Source organism: Trichoplusia ni, unplaced genomic scaffold (assembly GCF_003590095.1).
Source record: "Trichoplusia ni isolate ovarian cell line Hi5 unplaced genomic scaffold, tn1 tig00001676, whole genome shotgun sequence".
NCBI lineage: Eukaryota > Metazoa > Arthropoda > Insecta > Lepidoptera > Noctuidae > Trichoplusia > Trichoplusia ni.
Genome location: NW_020800141.1, coordinates 22,829 through 48,689, shown reverse-complemented (window position 1 = coordinate 48,689; position 25,861 = coordinate 22,829). Strand labels below are relative to the sequence as shown.

Genomic DNA, 25,861 nt, shown 5'->3' with positions numbered 1-25,861 from the left:
GATTGCAGATTGTGACGCCTAACCAAGGGTTCCGTAGATAAATCTTTAATAAATTCTTGTAATATAGTATTGAACTCCTCCGAAACGGTTTGACCGGTTCTCATGAAATTTGCTGCTACATCTATTTTTCATAACCCATTTGTAATTTATTCGCTAGAACTCATTATAACGCACATAAAAAAACTTTTCATACATATGTTATCCTGGCCTGGTAACTTCAACTCAACTCTTTAAATGACAGTTGAAGATCTCTAATTATAAAAAAAACGAGGTCTTGTACACAAAGAGATACATTTTCTCCTCTATTTTTCAACAAGTTTTACAAAATGAACAGCATATTATCTCATTTCCTGCAACTCCATTATTTGTCTAAGCAACAGCCTTACATTTAATTAAACTACAAACTGATCCTTTATTAAAATTAAAATATTACAGAGGTATTCTTGCTATTGAAAAGTGAGCTTAACGTACCAGCTTTAGGGTTGAGAATGTCAGGTTTGGTTTCGAGTTTCTCCGAAGGGTAAGCGATTAGGAACCTCCTTCCTTGAGCGTCTACTTGCACTACGCTTTGCGATGGCCGTTTACTGGTCGAAGTTGTTTCAGATCGCCTGTGGGAACAAAAACTTAGGTTATTCTTGAGCATCCTAATTTAAAACTTAACTTTAATCGCATAAAGTACAATTTTGAATGTATTTAGGAAAATGTTGAATTTTATTAAATACCCGGTGTTTTAAATGCCCCTTCTGTACCTATTAGAAAAAAAAATCAATAATTAACAAAATATGCATAAAAATGGTGGGACGACTTGTAGCCGTGCCAGTGTGATTGATGTACTCAAAGTCTTAAGTCTAACTAGCACTTGACAACTTTCATAACCGACTTACTAAAGCTATATTTTCAACAAAATTAAATTTTCTTCTCACACATTACCTACTCATACCGCATTTTTACATCAACCTAAGTGACGGTAAAATATCTACGAAATATATTAATTTCACTTTGTTAATTACCAAAAAGCGATTAACAATTAGTTACTCAGAAAACAGAGAGGTTACTACCGCCAATTCTTAAAGTCATATTTTAACGGCTGCGAAAGCGAGATAGAGCAATACACGGCATAGACCGGTATCTCTTTCACACATCCCCAATGACGTTATGGTACAACAAGATTCAAAACAAATAGGATTTAATTCAATTAATAAACAACGCAATTGTAAATCATTGATGTTTGGTTTATCAACGGAATGTATAATTAGTATTCATGTAAGGAAGCCATACAATGTATGAGAACCATACAAATGATCTGGAAACAAACAATAACAATATCTAATAGTGCGTACTACTGTGTTTTGTTTCCCGTTTAGATTTACAATTAACTAGCTGTTGCCCGCGACTTCGTCCCCGTGGGCAGAAGATATAAGTTATGATTTATACCTGCCCTGTTTTTTTCACATTTTCCATTGTACACATAAAATTTCACATTGTATCTTCGCTCCTATTAGTCGCGGCGTGATGGTTTATAGCCTAAAGCCTGTCTCCATGAATGGTCTATTCAACACAAAAAAAAAATCAATTTGGACCAGTAGTTCCCGAGATTAGCGCGTTCAAACAAACAAATTCTTCAGCTTTATATATTAGTATAGATATAAGTATAATTTATAATATTTAAAAACGACGTATAATCTGGCTGTTGCCCGTGACTCCGTCCGAGTGGACTTCTGTTTACAACGCGCGATTGTGCCCATTTCTGTTTAAATGCCGGGATAAAATTAAGAATTGACCCCTGTCCCCCTAAAAGCTTTGACTCCCATTACACTCCTTACGACCCTTTTTTCAGTTAAAAAAGAAGCTTATGTCCGTTCTTTGGCTACAGACTATTAACCGCATCATATTTGTACCTATCAATGACAGGACAGACAAAAGATGGCAGAGACTGGCATGAATACGCCTACGGGATGCTATAATATAGTATTCCACAACTTTCATACAAAGCAAGCTCTCAAACTAAGCAAAGCTTGAATTATGATAATCTTACTTATACATTTCTAAATACCTACATACATTAAGCTGTTAAACTAACGGTCGCCCGCGGCTAGACCCGCGTGGAATATCGCAGTAAAGCATAATATGTTTTATCTATATACTAATATATATACTAATATATATATATAAAGGTGAAGAGTTTGTTTGTTTGTTTGAACGCGCTAATCTCATTAACTACTGGTCCAAATTGAAAAAATCTTTTTGTGATGAATAGACCATTCATCGAGGAAGGCTTTAGTCTTTAAACCATCACGCTGTGACTAATAGGAACGAAGATGTGAAAAAAACAGGGCAGGTATAAATCATAACTTATATCTTTTACCCACGGGGACGAAGTCGCGGGCAACAGCTAGTGTTGAATAAAACAACAATAATTATGTTACTTTTAATCCCTCATAGATCATGCGTGCAAAGTGACATGACGATCGCTTAAGCATTTTTCACGTGAGCAAACATACATACATCGTCGACTCCAGCGTACTCAAAAAAGACATGTAAAAGTGAGGATATATCCTATTTGCAGTAAAAATAATTTAATTTCACATTTACATTTATAATAGTAGTGGGGATTACAAAAATATACAGCACAAATGATTTTGCTCACCAGACGAACTTTTCTCTATCTAAACCACGACCTCCGGTATAGCAGTCAGGGCCACTATCCACTAGACCAACAGAAAATATAGTTCGGAAACCATCACATATAAGATTTTCCAAGGATGTGTTAAGTCACGTCAACAGCCATGAGGTGATTAAAAGAAAGCAAGGAGAAAAGCAATTTAATTAAACTAACAAATATGTGCGATTCGTCTACATCATCGTCATCAGCCTCGAATACTGCTGGGCATATACTTCCCTTCGTTAATGCCATTCTCTTGCCTATTATATCTATTCTAACGTAGTATTATAATAGTAATTCCTTCTCAACGCCTACAAATCTCCTTAATAAATTACACCAAGAAACCACATTGCCTTAACATTTTACTAAATACTGATTAAGAGAATAGGTTCTGACTACAATGAGTCTAGACCACCGAGTTGCTGAAACTTAGTGCTGGCGGGATGCCAACAGGCATTAATCGAGGCTTTATCTTAAATAACAATTGAGTACGTAATAATAATACGGTCTCAACATATCTTGGGTGGGTCAGGTAATTGCTTAAAGGAAATTTATTAGGTGCCTTGACTGTAGATGCCTCTATAAACCTATATTTGTTGTACGTGATTGAACAGACCCAGTACTGGGCACATTGTGTTTTCGCCAAACCGTATGAGTGCGATTTGTCGTGGGTCCGATGTACACGAGGGACACGAGTATTAAATTCCTTAATATGGGAGTCGTTTAAAAAATAATCTATAAGAAAATACGGTCTCTGTTTTTGCTGATCAATTTGGATGGGTGATTTTTGATGTGGAATAGGCTGTGATTATTTAATGAAAAAAATACTACAGCATTAGTTTTTCAACAGAACTTGACTTTGCTAGCACCATAATCGTGATGTATTTTAAAATCTCAGAGTATATAGCAAAGCGCCTGGTATTTTACGTATAGCAATTACCCTTTAATCAAATTTAAATGTGTTGCTCTAACTTTTTCTTGAAAGGCAAGCAGTATTATTAACGAAATTTCTTGCACGAGAATGAGCTATATTGTACATTTATGGTAGTTATTTTATTTAATAACCTGAAATAATATTCTGGTAATGGATTCTGCAATTCAATACGTTCTAGGCAAAAAACAAAGTATCAGAGATGAAAGGGATATAAAATATCTTATAAAATCTTACCTAATAAATATCTAGCCAAATTCCAAGAAACAGGTTATACATACTTACCTACATTGCTAAATATTTTCCTAAGAAAAGAGCTTAAGTTCTGTTTAAATCATTGCATTCGAAGATTTACTGAGGTTTTCATCTTGTACTTAGAGTAACAAGTTTTTATTATTTATTCTTAAACGGCAACAAAAATACATCATAATACACTGTGATTTTTTAGTCGTCTTAAAAAAGCAGCCCCGTTCGTGTATCCAATGACTAGAACACGTTCATGATAAAAAAATAGGTATTTATGAGATTTGAATAAATTTAAAATGCAATTTTTATTCAATATTATGATGCAATTCGTAGTTTTTTAGAACCACAGCTCTGCTGCTAGCGCGGTCCAATGTTGTAACAATGGTGAGGGGCTTGGGCGGCGGCGTTTTGATCATTTTTAAGAGTATTTTCAAATTTCTCTTGTTTAATTTTTTTTCATACTTATTGTCTTCGTTGATGATAAAAAATAATAATCGCGCCTAGGGGTATTTTACGTAGGATACATGAACTGGGCTCCTTTTGTAAGACGACTAAAAAATCACCGTGTATATGTAAAAAAAAATATTTACGTGTCAAAGTTCATGAGTTTTGGTCTGGATACAGACGACGGACAGACGAAAAGATAGCGAAACCTTAATAATACAGTTCCGTTTATACATTTTGGGTACTGAACCCCAGAAAAACACCTCCGAAACGCTAAAACAATCCAGCCTTTATCCAGAAGCTGTGTGGTTTGCAGCTATTATCTACTTTCATGTCTTTTTCCCTTTCATGAATCATGAGCTGAGACCTAATTAGTGAGCTGCATCAATAGACTAAGCTTTCTAATCACTCGCTCCATTGTTCCCGACTAACACATGTCTACCTTTCTATAAATCTTTTGTGCAAAAGATTAATTTCAATGTATTGTCTGTTCGAGGCGAAAGAACTCTTTTATAATTTCATGTTGGAGATTCTTCTGGTGTTTTATTTAGGTACTACGGTGTGGATTCGTTGCTTAGGGATGTTTGTAGGCTAGTCTTTAAGTATCCGTGGAATTTAGGTACATACGTTGTAACAAAATAAGCTATTGATGATGTAATAAAGACTAACTTACTTACTGGTTTATAGCTTGGGAAATAGCACAGAAATGAAAAAAAATATATGGAAAAATGCAGAAATAATTGTTTGGAAAAACAATTAAAATAATACTACACAACTTATTCTTCTTAAATTTCACACAACGAGTGTTCTAGTCTCAAAATACGAGAAGTTTGTATTGTTACTAAGTTAGACAGATAATTTGCACCCAGATACAGAATAAAATAATGATCGTGAGCATCACACAAGCATTTGTTCTGGTGAAAATTAACCCACGACCTTCGGAAGATACAGCAGTCAGGGCCATTAACCACCAGACCAACAGGCTGGTCAATAAAAGTATGCCAGAAAAAAACTACTTAGTTAAAAAAATGTTAACTGTTTTGTTCTATTTAATTAACATTCTCTAATTTTGCAATTCCTAAACATTTTACTGCAACACTTCCTACTTTCACGATAATTTATAAACAGATTTTTTGCTGTAGCTTTTTTGCAGGCGTTTTTGTATACTTACTTGCGCACAGCTAACACGACGATGGCGCCTGCCGCTGTGAGAATAGCAGCGAGTGCCGCCAGCGCGGCGGCTGCAGGAAACTTGGTCTCCGCTCGAGTTGTACTCTCTGTTACAAAGAAAACTAACATAAGTACAAAAATATATAAAAAATATATTGTAAAAAAAATGGATCGAAGACTTTTTTCTTGGTTTAGAAGAGAAATTCTCATCGACGCTCACTTTGTCTGCAGTCTAGACACTATTATTACTAGCCTGGAATCTCCCACAGCTGGACAAAGGCCTCCCTACTCTTCGTAAACTTGTCTCACTCATGAGCTGCGAGTGACCTGTTCGGTAAGAACCAAGTCATCCCGCCATCTCCGTCTGTGTCTGCTTCGCTGACGTCGGTTTTGTGTCATTAACTATTGGGTGGTAATTTTTGCCCATTGGCTAATTGGTATAAGACAAACGTGTCCAATTCCACTTCAACGTAGTCCAGACACTGAACTTTTACATACATGTTCAAACCCCAATCATGTATAATTAGTATCAAGTGCTTATTAGCCCTATAGATCATTAGGTGTACTATTACGTACAGGGTTACGTATTCACAGCTCTGCGACGTCCGAATTCGTCCCGGGTAATAAGGGCCGACCCTTCCCTCTTACTGGTTAGTATTTCACTTTCCCGGATGTTATTTGATTATAATTATTTAGGGGAAATAGTTTCAAGGGAATGTGTAAAAGAAAGCTAGTGATCAAGGCATACAGATGTCAAAAGGAAAAGTTTTTTTTTTAATTTTTGACATTTGAGTGTTCTTAGAAACACTCGAACATAATTCAACTTCAATAAAAACAAACTAAAGTAAAATCGCTCAACCTGTTCGGAAGCTATGATGCCACACACAAACACACTCACAGATAGACGGACAGGCTCGCTAAACTTATAACACCTCTTTGGTCGTTGGTTAAGAAGTGGCTTTATTTAGCTTACAAAAATCGACTAAAACAAGAAGAATACACAAGCAGGGGATAAATATACTTTCCAAACACTATTCAAAACTAGTAGAAATGTAGAGACGTTTCTGTCAAAAACTTTAACAATCAGACATACGAACTGTCAACTGCCCAACGTTCTGGTAAATGAAGATATACCTGCGTCTAACGAAGGAAAAAGAAATTGCCCTAATTGGTTGTCAACTGTACAATGTCAGTTGTGTCCAACACTTGTATTTCTCAGTTTCCCGGTCCTTTTATTAGACGGAAAGACGTGAGTTGTATACGTATGAACGATGCGATTGTATAAGTTTTGTATTGTCTCACCTAATGCTAATAACAATCTACTCGAATAATGGAAGCAGTCACTTTTACTGATCTTGATGAAATATTTTCAATGAGTTCATAAAACTGGCTTTTGTTCATAAAACCAGCATTATAAAAATAATCAGGAATAGACCGGAATTCAAAAACAAAGAGCTTGTCACAAGTTGGTACTAAAAAAACCACTACTTACTCTCGATAAAGAATATAAAATGGATGCATCTACTTAGCAAAAACATTATTTTTCTGCGAAATAACAATAGTGGTATCGCAAGGATTCCCGAAACAAAAGGTCAGCCAAAAGGCAGTAAGTAAGACTTTCAGAAGCTAAGATAATTTTTTTTTTTATATTTTTGTCTGTTTTCTTATCATCGAATGTCAGGAGCTACAGTAGTTCACCAAGTCAGCTAGTATAAACATAAATTACGCGTCACGTTTTGGACAGCTCATAAACTACAAAACAGATTTTGATCAAATTTGCACAGCATGAGCAAGTGTAGTTTCAAAAAAAGACAGGTTTCACAAACATCCATGTCACATGCACAAAGACACTCACACTCAAAGCAAGCCTCTGGATGACACAAATGCTTGTCTTGGGGATCGAACCCGCGACCTACGTGGTGCGCAGTGGGTTTTGTATAGTGACCTCAACCACTCGGCTTTCCGTGAAGTCGAAACAACTTGAACGATAGGATGGTTTGATATACTTCAATCTTGTATTTTTGTCTGTATTGTTATCATCAATTCCTATAACTTGTTGTTGGTACGAAGATCTGATAATCAGCTAGTAATCCAGTACATTTAAAGCAAATTCCAACTATGCTATCTCACCTGCTCTTTTCTCAGCATCTCTGAAGACGAGGTCCCTCAGCAGCACGGGATCCGAAGCGCCCTTACTGTTGCGAGCCGTCACTGCTAAGTCTTCATCGTCTTCCAAAGACTCCACAGCTGACCAGCTTATGTTGAACCATACCACTAGGTCTGGGAAAGGAAGGTTGGTTTTAGCATGGAGGTCTTGCTAAATAGGGTGGCATATTTTTTACGATGAGAGGTAACATGCGCCTTTGAACATGACATGGATAGTTTTTTGGGACTACAAAATTTTATATTTTCCCGTGCTTATCGGGATTGCCCGACTAGTTTAGGACTCCACCGGAATCCCTTTGAGCGTTTGGAAGTCGTTTCGACTCGTGACTCTACTAGTCAGCTACCCAAAACTAGTAGGGCCATCTCGCGAAACACGAAATCGACATCCGACACCTATTTAAGACAACATCTTAATATATATAAATCTCGTGTCACAATGTTTGTCCTCAATGGACTCTTAAACCACTTAACCGATTATAATAAAATTGGCACACCATGTGCAGTTCGATCCAACTTGAGAGACAGGATAGTTTAAATCTCCGCTATTCGTCGCAATTTCCTCTAACCACGCGGGCGAAGTCGCGGGCAACAGCTAGTATATTATATATCTGTACAGATCAAATTAGTGATGTTTACACAAATCCATCGAAAATTTCCGTTGAATGCAACTCGAGTTTCAAATAACGCACAGCCAAAATTAATTAATTTCCTCATCAGTGTCTACAACCTAGGACATGCATCATACGGACATGTTTCATTAAGTCTTATTATGTAAAAGTACAGACTGACAGTTATGATACCCGTATTGAATGAAACCAATTACTGTGCGCTCACCACGAACTCAACAATAGCTACTGTTGGTAATGTGGAAGCGAGATAGAACTATACTCTGTATATCTTCGTCTCGCTTTGGCAATGATGGCGGCGTGTTTTAAGAGATCATGGTACGAGGGTTGGACATTCGGTCGTTTTAAATATTAATGCTACATTGGTTTTGTGTGAATATGATATTAATGATATTTGTTATTGGATTTGGAGTTCACAAAAGTGGTACCTCGATGTCTGTATTATTGGGATGATTGTATGAAATAAATGAAGTTTAATTGAGGGCATTATTTGCAAGCTTCTTTTACAGCATGAGGCGCGGTTGACATCTTGTCATAAATAGCATTATTTGTCTTTATTAAAACTTGAGGGTCTCATATAATATTTATTGAATGACCCAAATCTGCCAGAAATACTCACATTGCCACGATACACAATGATAAACAATGGAGATTAACTTAAGTTCGGTGTGTTCCAAAAAATAATTAACCTTTGAGAAACCGACAACTAATAGTCAAGAGAATAAGTAAGAAAGCAGTTGCCATGGTAACTTACCAACAAAGTTCGCAGTGGTATTAGCCAGGACCCTCCCGTTTTCCCCGAGGATGTCCAGGGTAAAGTGCTGGTTCAGTCCTCCGTCGTACCCTGCGACACATCTGACGGACAGGTGGGGCTCGTTGTTTCGGAGCAGGCGCTTGGCTGTGCAGTTCCGCGGTGATGAGGGTCGAGCTGGTGGTAAAATGGCTAGTTAGCTGCTTTGTAGGGTATATTTGACTTATTATAATATTGTGTGGATTGAAAAAATGATTTTTGAACTTCAATTCGGAATCTTGTTTTAAAAAAAGGAAGAGGTTCTCAATTCGAAGAGGAAGAGCGTAAAAAAGCTCCCGTGCGTATCAGGCCCCTCCGCACTTTAATTGGGTGAACCGTTTTTATTTATTTAAATATAATAGGTAGTTAGATTATTTTGAATATTTGCAAACGAATTGGAACTAACTTCTCATGAGTAGTTTTATCCTTAAAAAGGTATAAGGTATTTAATGAATCTTATCAACATCCAACAGGTAACATATTTTCTACTGTCACATATCAAATAAAATAAACCATTTCATTCCACACCAATACAAAACAGGAAAAGTATAAACCTCTCAATTATTTTCTATAAACACTTCACCAGTCGAAAGTTGCTCCTTTACCAGCTATAAACTTCCAAACTCTGTACACACTTAGGCAGTTCGTGAACTAGCTTACTAATGTACTCCAACTAAAACGAACGGGAAAAACGTATCGTACGTTCAAACCATTCGTTCAAATGAGAATTTGCAGTGCAAGTTCGGTCGTAAGCCTGTAAATAGGTCCCAAGTCGCGATTGCAAAAGTTCGGCCGTATTTTAAAACCGACTGCGAACCGAGGTCACCGATCACTTCGGGGAAACCCGGGAATGTTTTAATTAACTTGGTAAATTATTAATTTACACACCAGTTTCTAGGAGTCGAATTATCTCTACCGAAGGCTGTGTGATCAAGTTTGATTAATTGGTTCCCGAAGAGATTTCTATTAATTTTCAAAATGAAAATGATTGAGCGGTTGAGTTGGGCTTAGTTTTATTATAGCGTTCCGATATCGATCTGATGGAAGATAAATATTAGTTGCGAAGTAGGATGATTAGTTATTGTGACTTTGATTTTGTTTATGTTATCGAGTTTCAATTTTGAAAAGGTAAACATAAATTCTAATTATATTATTAATTCTGGTTTTAGTATCGGCAGTTGACGTATCTCATCGTAACTGACTCGCGTTAATTACAAAGACGATAAAAAATAAAAATAATGTTATCATATCTTCCCTACTTAGGGTTCCATTTTTATTCTTTGGGGACAGAATCTTAATACCTTCGCCAAATAACAACATGACTGCCAACATTAAATCCCCAGTCTAGCAAATACTTTTTTAAATGTTGCGTCCTTTTTAGAGATAAATATCACAGATTCCGTATTTAAAACGACAAATGTTAAAATATGTTTGCGCCTGAAGTCTCTCCAGTCATATCGTGTTGCTGAATTTTAGGGACCCGTAGAATTGTTAAAGAAAAATTTACCTTTACATAAAAAAACATGATAAGCTAACATTTCTTTTTACAAAAAGGACATAACTCTTTTGGAAAATTGGTTTAGTGCCCTAAAGCGACATTTAAATATGGCTGAAGATCTATTTAAACTAGTGCTATATATAAAGATGTGAAAATAAACAATCATACGGAACGATTGAACTCAAATGGTAATGTAAGAAAAACAGTTCTGTTTTCTCATCCATTCAATTGGAGTAAGTTTATTGACATATTCGTAAACGTTTACATTGATAACACTAGAGATATTAAATATTCTAGGTTATAAAGAAATTTAATGTTTTTTTAGATACCGTTAAAAGACTATTTTAGTAGAATAAAAGGGAAAACATTGTTATGATGAAATACAGGCTGTAATTGTAGGTATATGAATAAGTGGAAAAAGTTAATTAAAACTATTTTGTTTGTATTCCATATTATAGATATTATTATGGTAGATGGTATTTGTCACCTACCAACAAGTATATGACCGTAAAAACCGTTGCCTAAACTCGATCATTATTTATTTGTTCTTATAGAGGTAGCAGAAGTACCGAATGTGAGATTTCTACCGAAATTCAAATCAGGGTTCACTAGAACTCAGCCTGGTAGTGGTATCCATAAAATGGCACTAAATGCAAAGTTCGTTGATTAAAATATTTATATTCTTACAATAAATGCGACCGGGGTATATAGGTATACTAGCTTTTCGACCGCGGCTTCGCCCGATTGGAGGTCGGTTATATCGCGTTTCCAAGAGAACTCTTCAAAAGTCCGGGATAAAAACCTATGTTCTTTCTCAAGGTCAACTCTACCTCTGTACCAAATTTCATTAAAATCGGTTCAGTGGTTTACACGTGAAAGCGTAACAGACAGACCGTCGGATAGAGTTACTTTCGAATTTATAATATTAGTAAGGATGGTACTCTGACAAGGTGTTATCATATTTTTAACACCGTAGAATAAAAGTTTATGAGAAAACCAACAAAAAATTACCTAAGCCTCGCCGAAACCCTACAAAATATATTCTATTTAATTATTTGTCAAATAATATTTCTATCCCATTTTCAAAGATACGGAAGAATATCTAACAACTTTTCTGTACATAAATAGTCAATGAACAATAAAATCAATATCGTACTACCCTCAGTCGGATTAAATTCTTCAAGTTTATGACTTACTACGTGAGAATGCTCTGACAATAAAAATACCTTCCCGTGCAGACCTTCAAGAAATTACTGCATTTTTTAACGGAATAATTTTCTAGAATTGTAGCAATTTGCCGCCAAGGACAGGACATTAAACTAAGTGCATTCGTGCTTCTTCATTCTTGTAATTATTATCTGTGGTTCATTTTTGCTTTAGAGTCTTTTTAGAGATTTTATTCAATTATTAAGATACTATTTAATGAGGGATTTGCTGCAGGGATTTGCTGACTTTGCTAGATTGAAATCTATACTTCTATACTAGTATATAAAGCTGAAGAGTTTGTTTGTTTGTTTGAACGCGCTAATCTCAGGAAATATTGGTTAAAATTGAAAAAATATTTTTGTGTTGAACAGACACTTCATCGAGGAAGGTTTTAGGCTATATACTATAACTGCGACCAATAGGAGCGAAGATACAATGGAAAATGTGGAAAAAACAGGGCAAGTATAAATCATAACTTATATCTTCTTTTAAAAAAAATAAAAGGAAGGCATATTATAGAAAACGAGTTATTTTTAAATGGCTTATTTTGATTTTTGGAATGGATTTGATGTAACAGAATTAAATGATTGATGATAATTCAAGAAATTGGAAACTTAAATATTTCGTATGATTTTGTTAATGACACAAAAACATGTAAGTAAACAAAAGCTGAAATACCGAAATATTCGAGGGAAACACGAAAAGCTTACTCTGCATATTTATCTATGGTCAGTTTACGAAAGAAACATTGCAGATAAAAAAAACAAAGCAAATGCAATATGGTTGAATGTACAAATAAAGCATTTCTACACTTAATTTAAAATTCCTAGATTGTCGTGTTCCAGAGATCAGCTTATTAACAAGAACAACCGGTTCTCGCCAATTAAAAGGCAGTTTTCATACACCATTTAGAAGGTTGTTTTTTAATTAACTCAGACGTGGCAGCGGAGCCTTCTGCTCGATATATTGTTTTAGGATAATTCCTTTTTCCGACAAAAAACAAGGTTCTATTAACGTTCTTCTTAGAAACTGAAAAGGTTTAGAGGAATTCTGAAAGTGTAAGCGAAGTCGGGATTTTGTATTAGAGATTTTTTAAACTTGTATATTTTGATCCTAGCTTTAGTTTTGTGATGTCCTGGAAAGAAGATTTGTTACTTGTATGTTAGGTTCTATTTTATATTCTTGTTTGTTGTGTTGTGTCTTCTGGTATGAAGCAAATACATTGGATCTGCTATCCGCATGAAAATGCACCTCTAAGCTAAATTCTTCCACTCTATTTTATTTTCTCTAACTTATACTTAAAAAAGACCATTGATTGAAATCGAGTGGACATTTACACTCAATTTCCATTTTTCTTTGAACAATGCGGAATAAGTGTGAGAAGTCTCACTACATACCTGCTGGAACGATCTGGAAGACACACGGTCTCTTCTGCCGCCCGACCGCGTTTGTCGCGCGGCATAGCAACGCGCCGTAGTCCCGCTCACTCGCCGCTCGATATCGCAGCTCACTGGATGTCCCGCCCGTTGACACTGGGCGGAAATAAATCAGTGTTTTATATTTAAGCCATGTTGGATGGTCCAATTGAGCTTGGTTGTGTGTAAAATATTCTCGTAGAATTAAGCTTTTTGATGTAAATACAATATTGGAAGGAATATTATAGAAAATATACCCAGCTTTGACCTACCCAAATAGGGTAGGTTTAAAAGGGTTTAATTTAAAAAAATATTGACATAAGGACTTAAGTACTGATAAAGTCAACTATTAAAAACAAACGCAATATTTAACACTGTGCGCCAAAGCTACGAACAACAGTTCAAAAAAACATTTCTACAATATGACTTTCTCGATAATGGTAAAAAACATAAAACCATAATCAATCAGTTAGTAAATGCAAAAAAAAAAATACTTTTTTGACCGAAAAACGGACAAGGTCGGATTTCATAAGGGAACTCTGTTGTCCTTAGACATAACCCTAAACCTTACCATATCGAGCCGGTGACACCTGAAAACTTTCCCCGCTGTTATTGAACTGCCAGTAGAAGGTGACCTCCGCGGGGTCCGCGTTGACGGTGCAGCGCACGCGCAGCGGCTCGTCCAACCGCGCACCAATTAGGAGTGGGGATGGTTGCGCGCAGACTGGGGCAACTGTGGGAATGGGTACTTGTGGTATTTTGTCTAAAGTGATAAAGTTTGTGGATGATGTAGTAAAAATCTATATTTTATTCAAAATATTATTAAAGTAAAAAGTGGGATCTAAAAACTACTTCTGTAAGATCTTTTCTCCGGTGTTTTCAAGATTTAATTGTGTTTCTTATTTACTTAACAGGATAAAAAAATGTAGTAACGGAAAATATAGGATTATGGAAGTTATAAAATGAGGGCTTAGAAAACTACTTCTTTTACATTACTGATTAAAGTGAAAACTATTTTCGGAGCGCTCTATATTCAAAATTATTTTATTAAAACATTACCGGAACACTGTAAACCTATGCTTACAATCTAATTTAAAATTTAATCCAAACTACACTCCTGAAACTCAAAAGCGTTTTATGAGGGGAAACAGACAACAAATTCTTTTTCTGGTTACTCTATCTTTAAGGCTGGACTTACATTGCACCCTCAGATACACAGCTTGACTGCTAGACTCTCCCATCTGGTTGGCAGCCCTGCAGGTGTACAGACCCCCATCCCTCTTCGTCACCCGCTGAAGAACAAGGGACTTGGTGCTGATGAATACCCCCGATGACATGTTCTGACTGACTTGCTGGTCCTAGAAAGGGGTATATATTTTATTTGCTGAATAAAATTGAAATAACCTTTCATCCTGGAAATAGGTTCTATCGGAATATGTTATCCTTTTTCCTGTTTATAGCGAAAAAAGGATTCTTAAAATATACTAAAGCATAAAAAAATTACTGGAACCACCTATTTTTGTTTTAAAAATTAATTTCCGAAAACATAATCAGTACTATAATTCTAGTTAAATTTGTGGGTAAATATTTTCCGGAACACACAAACGCCCAAAAGAGTGAAGATTCCGACGTTCTGATAATAATAAAAGTTAACAGTACACTAACTCCTGACAGAATCAAGGTTTTTTTCAATACAATTAAAATGTAACATGTCCTCTGGCAACCAGTACTAGCGCCAATTCGTTATATTGGCATGAGGTCGAATTACGCTCAGTCAACATCTAACAATGATGATAACACTGGTTGGTTTGATAGTCCAAATTACGGGAACTGAATCAAAACAAAAAACAACCAAATCAGATTCGAAAGTTAGCGTGGAGGTCATTTCACGAGGCCATAAGCTTTTAGTTCCCCAAATATAATCAGCCAAAGATCAAACATCCCCTAAATAATATACCAACAGGTATGAATGAAACGCTACCTAAGCATTAGGCTCCGAAGCCTCTTAACTTTGACCAACGCACTCCACTCTGCTTGAGGGGGCTCTACCTTGAGAATTACCTTAATCGAGCCCCTCGACAATCCAAAGAACCTCCACTTTTGAAAATGAGTATATTTTGTATTTTATTTACGAAATTGAAATTTGGAATGCATGATTCAGGGTAAATAATATCATAGGGCCAGATCGCGTAGTCAAAGAGTCGATGGAGTAAGACATAAGTTTTTCCGGAAACTATGAAAGATCCTTGTATCGCGGGGGTTTCACAAAAATCTAAGTCACATGCACAAAGACACCCAGAATAAGCATTCGTAGATCAGACGTATGCTTGTCTTATGTGATCAAACTGTCGATGTCGTTACGACACTCATAGACGATTTGGCATGGTGACCAATACTTGTCTATCCGTGCCGTCAATTCCTAAACACATCTATTTAAAATATGGTAACAATTTTCAGAAAATTTAAATTTCAGTTTCATAATTTTGTTTGTCTCAAAACATAGTGTTCACGACTCACTCACGTTATGATACCAAGAGATGCGATGCTCCTTGGGGTTGGCTTTGATGTTGCACTCGAAGTAAACATCATCACCCTCTTTTATATCGTTGGGGTTAAGCGTGCTGCCCAGCGACATCGTCAGGACCGGTTTATCTGTTGGAGAAATAAAGAGATTTATTGGATCTTAAATCTATTGGGATAGAGTTGAAGATTTTGATACAAAAAAAAACCTTTGAATTCAAATCGACAGGATTTATTTGCTTGAAGAAATGAAACGGGATTGTTAAATTCATTTGAATTAAATTGTTTCACTAGCATGATGTTATGTTTTTTCAGGAATATTTTACGAGAAAAACCTCGTAAAAAATAATCCTGAAAAAAGAGTGACACCTTACAGTTACAAATCAGAGAAAAATTAGCCAAGTATGATATTAACAATAACACTATAGTTACAAACAATCTAAAGAAAATATTCATGAAAAAAAAGCACCCATCAATCGTTACCCAACCGCAATTTTTTCATCATTTATTGTTACACCGCGAAAAACCCCCTAAAATCATTTCAATTCCCCTATAATCCTCAGAAAATCACTCTAACAACATTAGAAGCATCCGTCTACCTGTGGCAACCAATCCCGGTAAACCCGAGCACAGGCACCACGTATCGCACCGTATTGTAAATGGAACACGGGTTACGTATTAGGTAACAAAAGCCGCAAGCTGTAATTAGGCCGACGCTGCTATTAGCAGATGTCAAACAGTCTCTAGAATAAAAGGTTCTGTCGGTCAGTGCTGTGTAAACAGGCATTCATGATAAAAATAGAAATTGATTTTCGCTATTCCAGTTTTATCAAGATTAACGGAATGATTTGTTTCCAATTAATAGTTGTTTTGCGAAGTGTTGGATGCCCGGTGGACCGATGACCTAATATAGGTTCGTTCAGACTGGATTTAGAAGATAGGCCGTGATTTGATTAAGTTTTTATTTGTGTTTAAAGGGTTGGATTTTTAAAACGTGTTGTTTTGATTTCAGAAAACATTGTAAGGGAACGAATCTATAATATTATTTTGTTTAACAGTTTTAACGCGTGACGTTCCTCATTTGGATGTTGTCACGTTTAAACACAAAAACTGAACCTTCTATACTTTCATTGGAACACTAAAATGCTTATAAATAGCTTTCAGTTCCTAATGAAATTTAACTTAAATAAGCAGACTGACATCTATTTTGGAACTCCAGTTAAGAGTTACAAAATAACAATGTTATCGATTAACCCAACTCATTGGTTATACTTCCAAATGACTAGGCATGTCTATTACCTAGGTCAAACTTTCTAGCCTATTTTGAATATGTTAAACATCTATATCTGTTAAAACGGGACATGGTTTTTGATGTGGCTGTTTCATGAAATATCCATTTTGCTCACAGAATTAACATTGTCATGGGCACTAGTTCCAAATAAGGAGCAAATAAACTTTTTTTTTAATGGTCACCTATAAAATTTATGCCTGTAGCAACCGTTGCTTAACCTCAAAATTTGTTATAATTTGTGAAAAAAGTATTTATTTATTTAAACTTTTACATAAAATTGCGGACTTACCAATCAACCAATGGATCTAATTCCATTGGAAACAAAGAACTAGTAATAATCCCCATGGTTGCCAATTTGCGGATTCGCAATTTGAAATTCAACCTCGGAATCAGGTTTCTCACAATTTCCCTTTACATATGTATGGTCAACCTAATCCGCTGAACCCACAGACCTCGTATTTCACACTTGCTATGTAAGTAAGTAAACCACTAATTCACCATGACATAAAAAAGTCAAGTGCGAGTTAAACTCAACATGCTAAGTGCCCCGTACACATAGCCTCAGTGAGTGTGTCAGTGCCTATGTGTTTAAAGAAAAAAATAATTGTGAAAGACGCCATCCATCACCATCATCCATTCGCGACCTTAATAACGTTGCTTAACCTCGTTATATCAATTCATGAGACACAGCCTGGTTACAGACATCAGGAATTAAGTACCAAATACGGTTAAGATTTTTGCCGTTTGTAAACGGTATCTAAAAAAAGCTTTTTCCTTGATATTTAGGTTAGTGCTAGACACAATATTATTCGAATGACATGAATAGTTTTTTGTGGATAGCTTCTCATTTGGAGCGACGGAATTATGCCGTCACAAATTAGAAGGGTCCCGTCCTTTCGTAATTAGGGGTAATTGGTTTTGGGGAAACTTTGTACGTTACATTATACTATTACTGATTGCCTTGTTAGCTTATAGTTAGCTGTTAAGTCATAGAGGTTGGAACGTCGTAAATCAAAATGTGACGTTACTGATTTTGATATTTTAATTTAGTTTATTTTTTAATACGCAAAAAGTGATGCGTAAATAATATATTATAAAAACAAACCTCAGGCAAGACTCGAAAATGTATATGCATCAGTCGTTTTAACATCCTTTTACACCCTATATCTATGATTCAAACAGTGTAAACAAACGAAACGTAATCAACGAAATAAAAACTGAAAGGAAAATAACTTTTTAAGAGCAAAGAAATTGAATTCTACAATCTAATTAACAAAATGCAATCTCGCTAACTACGAGGTTCTTAAGGCGAACACGGTCCAATATTAAGTAAGAGGTGAGTGCACTTTTTGCGACCCCCGATAAAGATTTCTTCGATGGCTGCTAAATGGCGCTAGTAGCAATGGCTTACTGGCTATTGATTTTGACATAGGTAAATTGGCACGTTGGAAACTTCTTTTGTGGGGCAAGTAGGTGACTAAATAATAAAATACTTGTATTTTCCCATCATCCGAAATATAAATAGAAAATTCGTTATTTTTTCGGAGACGCTCGATCTCTAGACATAACATTTTCATAATATATGTATGTACATGTACAATAAGTCAATTGATCACCCACCTAATTTATGACCGTATCAAGCGTTGTTTACCCCCGACAGTTTTTATAGCGGTGTCAGAAATCAGTCATGTTTTTAAAAAAACTGGCTAACTCACACAGACAGACACACTTATTCAAAAACACACACACACACACAAACATACACTCTGTGCACGCGCCTATTCACACAATATTGCTCCTGTTATACGTCTTAGTTCTCTGAAATTGTAATTAACCATAACGGACGAATGGTTCGCCCCTATAACACAGGATTTTCCTAGCATCAGGGCCAATATTCATAATATCGAGTTGAAATAATGTATGCTTTTTCTAATGTAACTTCCTATGTATTTCTTTTTGATGAATAAATTATTATTATTATTTAACTCTTACAGTTTATGAGACCCAACCCCAAATAATAGGATAAGGGTAGGACAAAGAAGGTTGTTGCAAACGCTGACGCGAGATGACACATCGAGTATTGTAGAGCGGCAACTCTTTTCCACATTATTTTGTGTTAAAGAGCCCAATGATGAAAAAAAAATCTTTGTATGTTTAGGTGAAGGCCGATTAAAAATAACGCCAATAATACAGAACAAGTTTTACTTACAGACAACGCTCATCCTGAAAGCGTCTTCCAGCGCGACCCTCAGCACCGGGTTATCAGCTCTGCACCTGATCATGGCTCCATCATCCTCAGGCTGCGGCAGCATCGTCAGCCTATTGACTGTAGTCGTCTCATTCGTGAATTCACTGTGCTGTTGGACAATAAACTCTATTTTAAAGTTCCAAGGTTGAGTTTTGAGTGTGAATGTAAAGGGTAGCAATATTAATTAATATTTTAATGTTTGGTTCAGGTTTTTGTAATTAGTTTGACTAAACTCTTTAGGTGGGATCCCTCATCCTGTATCATTTGATATACTCGGTGAAGTTTATAGCAGGCATTTGTTTTGTTTGTGGCCTTGTTTAATAGGATCTGTTTGGTTAGTGATATTGTTTTGTTACTAGGCCTATTACGGAGAATCAAATTATGAGTATGTTGCTTGAAGAGGTATAGAAAGTTCTGTATATAAGCTTTAAGTAATTTCAGTTACCTAAAAGGGCGTAGTTGATATATTGGTAAGTACCTGACGATCCGGTATAATACTAGGCTATATACATCCCAATGTCGGACACAGATACCTTCCCATATAAGAAAGTTCCTGTTAGTTCACTGCGAATTGGCGACTTGAGTTTCCAATATGTTTTCCTTCACTGTTTGCCAGTGGTAATAAGCATATACATACAACTTTCAAAAAGTAGCATAGGTAATCGATATTTATTTTGTCCAAAGCGCGATAAATGAATTCATAACAATTTGCCATCAACCAAATACAAAAAACAATCATCGATGCATTAACTTAAACTTACTATATATTCTTGTCTAAATCCAAAATCTGCACAACATTAGTAAATAGTAATAATATCTTGTCTAAAAATATAAATGTAATAAAAATAATTGCCATTATTTTCCCCATTCTAATATTCCGTTTGGTTAATTTTAGTTCACCAAAAATAATAGCATAATAAAATACACAGTTAAAGTTATCTAAACACAGAGAGACAATATCTGTAGTCTAACTGTCTGTCTATCAATAACACTACAAAATTCAAACTGATCAATTTAACTAACGGTCAAAAGTGGAATATTTGAAAAGAGAATGAAAGAAAATCGTTGACAATTACTATTCAAATGTCAGTGGAACGCTATCACGTGTAACGGCTAAAGCAATTTCATGTTTATTTTTTCATTCGTTCTAGATTTGAATGTTGACGTTTTGCTAAGTGCATAGACTGCACTTGTAGGTTTTTTTTGTATAGGTATTAGTGTATTTGTCAATTTATTTTACTTAAGTGTACTACAATAAAAATATATTCCATACAAGATTCATTTAGTTTATCGGGATTGTCCGCCTAGTTTCGGACCCAACCGAAGTCTATAATTATGAGTTAACACGGGACGAGCTATTTACCGGTAATGTAAATTGTATATTTGATTTTGTTAATATCCATTGAACTTTTATATTGATTTTAAGTCCCGTTTCATTTATAAACTGTTTTTATAGACAAAAAAGAGTTCGTCAATCTTTTAAAGTGCTGTAACAAATTTCGTATAGAAATATAAATTAAACATTTAATAGTACCCTTAAGGTTGTAAATGAGTACGAAACTCAAGAACTCAGTTACTAAGTCTGTAGGACCAACTTGGGACTTACTTTGTACTAAATCTAGCGAGTCTAGTTTGTGGCCTGTTCAATCACCAGGATCATTAATTCTCGTTGTCTTTAAGATCTCACTAATTTTCAACCTAGACTTAGCGTTGTTCAATATTGGAGGTCTTAACTAAAGTTAGCGAACTATCATGTTAACTTAAGGTTAGATGACGACATTAAAAATTACTGAATTTTAAATTGTATAACGCCATCTAGTTTCAAACTAAGTAAAGCTTGTATTATCAGTGCTAGACGACTGGTAAAAATACTTATAATATATTTATAAATATGGATAAATAATATTACACAAGACACGGAAAGACACGGAATCAATCATCTGTCCTGGGTTAGACCTCAAATGCAACAGAAATGACTCCTTCTTTTTTTAGTAGTGGAATAGATTCTATACGTATTTATTATTATTATTTTGTCTCTCGCAACCAAAAAAGCGAATCATAGTGGATGGAACTTACGCATGACGTCACGCCTGCATATAAACTTCGACATCGTTACGTCATAAGACCGCTCTTTTGAACTTTACAGCAGAAGAGTATCTCAGTGTTTTTCCAGTAGTATTTAGATTAGGCAAGAATATTTCTAATATTGTTTAATAATTTACCAGACGGGCTAAAAAAATACCCAGTCATCATCCCTATTGGACCATGAATACATACGTGATACAAAAATATAAACTGTTTTGTCAGAACTTAAAATTCAACTCTACACTGTCGTTAACTTAATGTGATATGTCTACGGTAGTAAAAGTTTTTATGATAATTCTTTTTATTCAAAGACCTACATTTTGCGAGATGTTTTAAGGTACCTTTGGGTGCTCTTAAAGTATGATCCAGTTAAGATACTAAGAGGAGTTATAAAAGAAACTTCAAGTGATTTTGCTTTTTGGGGTTCCGTAGCCAAATGGTAAAAGCGGAACCCTGTTACTGAGGCTCCGCTGTTCGTCTGTCAGTCTATCTGTGAATCCGTCCGTCACGAGGCCGCATCTGAACCTGGTAGCTAGACTGTTGAAATTTTCACTGATGCTGACGTTAATCTAAACGATCAGGGTTAAGCATCATAAACTTGTTTGGAACCCACTCTCAAGTTTATTTGTCACCGAATCGATTAAGATTAAATAGCCTATTTGTAGAGAACTCCGTATCGCAAATCCGACTCACACTTGATCGGTTATTTAACCACTTCGCTATCATGCGAATAGACATAATATTTAAATAAGAGAAATGTTCACAAATGACTCATGGGACAGAAAAAATCTGACAAAGACTGAAACTATAATGGTATTTATCTCTCTAAGAAACAAGTATAATGTTGTAAGTTCTTTTGTCTGTTTCAACTTTCAAGATGTCAATTAAGAGAAGGCTTGGCATCAGTGTTTCAATGCAAAAACTAAGGCATTCGTTTGCACTTGATACTATCCAAAGCCTTAACTTTTTGCAAAGTTGAAAGTGCAAACGAGTTTGAGTTTTATTGAATTCAGCTGAACATCTGAAAGGTTTATTACCTGCTGGAGAAGCGAGATGGCATTTCACTGCCCATAGTGCTATCTCGCTTCTTCAACTACAAGAGTCCTGCCTTATGAGGTAGTAGACTCCTTGACCTCCACGACTCAGAACGATTGTAATTAAATTGTCTGATTTTTAAAAAGAGTAAGTACATGAATTGTTTTTATGAACTTAAATAATTGAGAGTACTTAAGAAGGGATCATTAATTTTAATGGCCTTCTTTGATTTAAATGAGCTTACAATTATTAGACATTAGCTGCCTCACTGCAATCTCTCTCCGGACTATTAAAAAGTATCTATAATGGCTTTATCTTGTAAAAGTCCGTCTACATACATTATTTGAGCTGATATTAGGTGGAATTAAAATAACGTAATAACTATAATAATATATGTACACACATTGTATCTATAAATTAATTCCGCCAATCCGCAGTGATTAAACGTGATGGAAATATAGGAACAACTGTTTGACCAAGACCTATTAGACAGGCTACATATTTAATTTCGGCTTCCAACCCATTGAATCAAATCCTTTTGTGTTATCTTTGCATAATAAGATCACAAATACTAAAGTACACAAACTTTCACATAATTATAGAGCATATTTAAAAATCCAGAAATCTATTTTTAATTGTCACATGTTCAGTCCATTCCAAACTTTGACATTCAGGGAAATCATAAAGTAAATATCATTGCAATTGCGGAAGCAGCAGACCACCACATTGTATAAAGCGGCATATACCTTTCACAACTGCTGACTAAAAGATATACCTCTCCGACTAAGAACGGGTAGTTAATCTAATCTCTGTAATCCCTTACCTTGCCCCTGGTATATCTCCTGTTCTCCCGGAACCAGGTGACCTGCGCTGCCGGCCTGCTGCCGTGGGATACGCAGACCAGCGTTATCTCGGAGTCAGCTGACATCTGGCCAGGTTTGTTGGTAATCATCACTGATGTAGGGCGCACTGCGGATAAAGGGAACTTGGAATAACGAAGCGCAAAAAAGAAATAGTTCTATCAGGCGTGAATTACAAGATATGACTGTATTATAGGCATTATTGTTACTATTTTAGGTGTTTGAGAGGATGAAACGACGACTTACGATTAACTCGCATCATCTACGTTGCAAATACGTGTGAAGATGTTAGTACGTGCGTAAAGTATGTTCCTCTCGAGGATTCTTTGAAGATGCAAATGTCGATTTTGTCGCCTGGTCAACTGTTAAATCCTTTTTGGCGTGGTGACCTCTACTACTTGACTATCCGTGCAGTTGAAATAATGATAGTAAATCTTTCACAACGTTAAAGCAATTAACTTTATACTCAGCCGTAACATGAGTCGTCAAAATGAAAGTAAACACCAGGGCGGAAAATGAACAAAAATAAAATCACGTAATTGTTGGTGTACATTTACATTTCCTTACTTCTTTCATTTGCTTAAAAAACGTAATATCAAGGATTTTATTTTCCTTAAACGCACAAAAACTCTTCTTATATTTACTTGACTGTTTTTTCCTTTCACAGTAATTCATCACGAGGAAACCTGTACGTTGAATTTAATAAAATTATTCTGAAGATCTTATCTTTTCGTAATTTGAGTACAAAAGATTCTGGCTACATGTAAAGGAAGCCACTCATTTGTTTAAGGAAACACAATTATGAATAGCCTTGGTTTGTCTATTTTGACAATACTTAAATATTGAGGACAATCGTGTTTCGTTCCGGTTTAAAATTCAGTTTACCGGGAAAACGTTTCGCGAAGAAAGAAAATTAATACTGCGCCGAGGTACGTGAATTTGTTTTCTATTTGACTGATTTACGACGGGAAGAAGATTTGGTACATTGTGTTTTAAATTCCTTCGTAATTTGCGACGATTGTGTTTTATTGTGAATCGTACAAAAGCCGTTTGAGTATATTGTATGTCATAAACATACTGTTGTTGATATTTGATGATGGAAAATTTATTCACGCTTGAAATGGGCGAATGCTCGCTGAAATTATTGAGATGAGCTATTGTTATATAGCTCAAATCGAGTTTAGACATTCAAAATATATACTTTATTCAACAAAATATCCACAATGGTGTTGTGAGATAGTTTTTCAAGCATGCATAAACCTCAAACTGCAATAAAGCAAATTACTTTTGTTCCTTATGTGCGTGCGCGTGACTTGTAGTCCAGTCAAAATAGACATTTGACTTAGCCAAAATTCGCATAGAGCTGAAAATTGGCAGAGACGTTAAATACATCATTATAAAGAAAATATCAAAAGTCCCCTTCGATCCCACTTCTGCAAAAAAAAATATTCAAGGTCAAACATGCAAAATTAAGGTTTTTTCCATTTTTCTCCAAAACGGTAAGTTTTATCGTAAAATAATACAGACAAAAGTTGTAGATCATACTATTCTCTACAAAAATGGTTCAGTTTTTCTCTTACGACTCACCATTCGTGAGATACCGCGGTTTTAATCATTACAAAATTCATATTTTACATAATATGCACTAAAATGCAGCCTGTATACGTCATCGGACGTTCAATATAAATGAAAATAAGAAATTATTGGTTTGTGTTACTTACACAATATAAAACTTGTATAAATTGAATGAATATTTTAAAATAAAAGACCATACTGTCGGTCCCTAATTCCCTTCGACGGTAACCTTGAGAAACATCTTCTAGCTACATCATTGTTTGAGTGTGGAGGGTCATATACCTGCCTATTTTTGAAGGAAGTAAGCGACATAACTCAGTATATACTGTTAGTTTTGAAAATTCCTTTTTGGTAATATTTTCAATTTTAATTTGTGCTGTTAAATAATTTTAACAAAATGTCAGAAGTTTGTTTCATTTGTGATAAACCTTTGGAAGAAAGTGAAGTTGTTGTTGTGGATCGTGGAATGAAGACTTTGATTGATGCAAGTGTTGAAAGAAATGATAAGTTTTTTGAATACTTGAAATTGAAATTGAATTGAAACTTGTCGTAAAATGTACACTCGAAAGAGTAGTATTGTTTCAGCTAAAAGACAAGAACAAGGTAGTACATGCACGATAAGTCCACCTCATGCACGAGTAAGTGAGCCAGATTTCAACTTTAAAAGATATTGGTTATTTTGCGGCGATGAAGCACATGAAGAAGCTGAAAAGAAGAAAGCGCAGGATGTTTGTCGTAAACTATATAATGTATCTATACTTGAATTTAAAGATTCCATTTTAAAGGTAGCTCGGACTTGTTCTGAAGACGTAGCAAAAGCTGTTATTGCCCGCATTGAGAATAAATTTTACTTAAATGCTGCTGAAGCTGAGTACCACAATAATTGTTATAATATCTTTCTGAGGCCTACTACAAAATGTCGTCCCGAAGATGATTCAGTAATTTTAGAAAATCGACGATTTAATTTGGAACATTTGAAATTAATATGTACAACTATCAGCCACTGTATAATTACTGCTGTTCGACCTAGGTCTTTCAAATCAAGATTGCAATTGGGTTTATCAGATTTTTTCATCGACGATTTGGATCAAAA

General features: G+C 35.4%; 1 protein-coding gene across 1 annotated transcript in view; it reads right to left on the bottom strand.

The window, feature by feature from the left end:
• Nucleotides 1-471: 471 nt before the first annotated feature.
• LOC113507337 (nephrin-like) overlaps nt 472-25,861 on the bottom strand; it is a gene marked incomplete at its 3' end in the record, with an annotated part of 39,567 nt that continues 14,177 nt past the window's right edge. The window contains exons 4-13 of the mRNA XM_026890199.1: nt 23,157-23,302; nt 19,175-19,322; nt 15,676-15,806; nt 14,353-14,512; nt 13,726-13,887; nt 13,137-13,271; nt 9,000-9,173; nt 7,584-7,733; nt 5,455-5,560; nt 472-608 (exon numbers count right to left, since the gene is read on the bottom strand). Coding sequence (XP_026746000.1) covers nt 472-608; nt 5,455-5,560; nt 7,584-7,733; nt 9,000-9,173; nt 13,137-13,271; nt 13,726-13,887; nt 14,353-14,512; nt 15,676-15,806; nt 19,175-19,322; nt 23,157-23,302 — 1,449 coding nt within the window. The remainder of the gene's footprint in view (nt 609-5,454; nt 5,561-7,583; nt 7,734-8,999; nt 9,174-13,136; nt 13,272-13,725; nt 13,888-14,352; nt 14,513-15,675; nt 15,807-19,174; nt 19,323-23,156; nt 23,303-25,861) is intronic.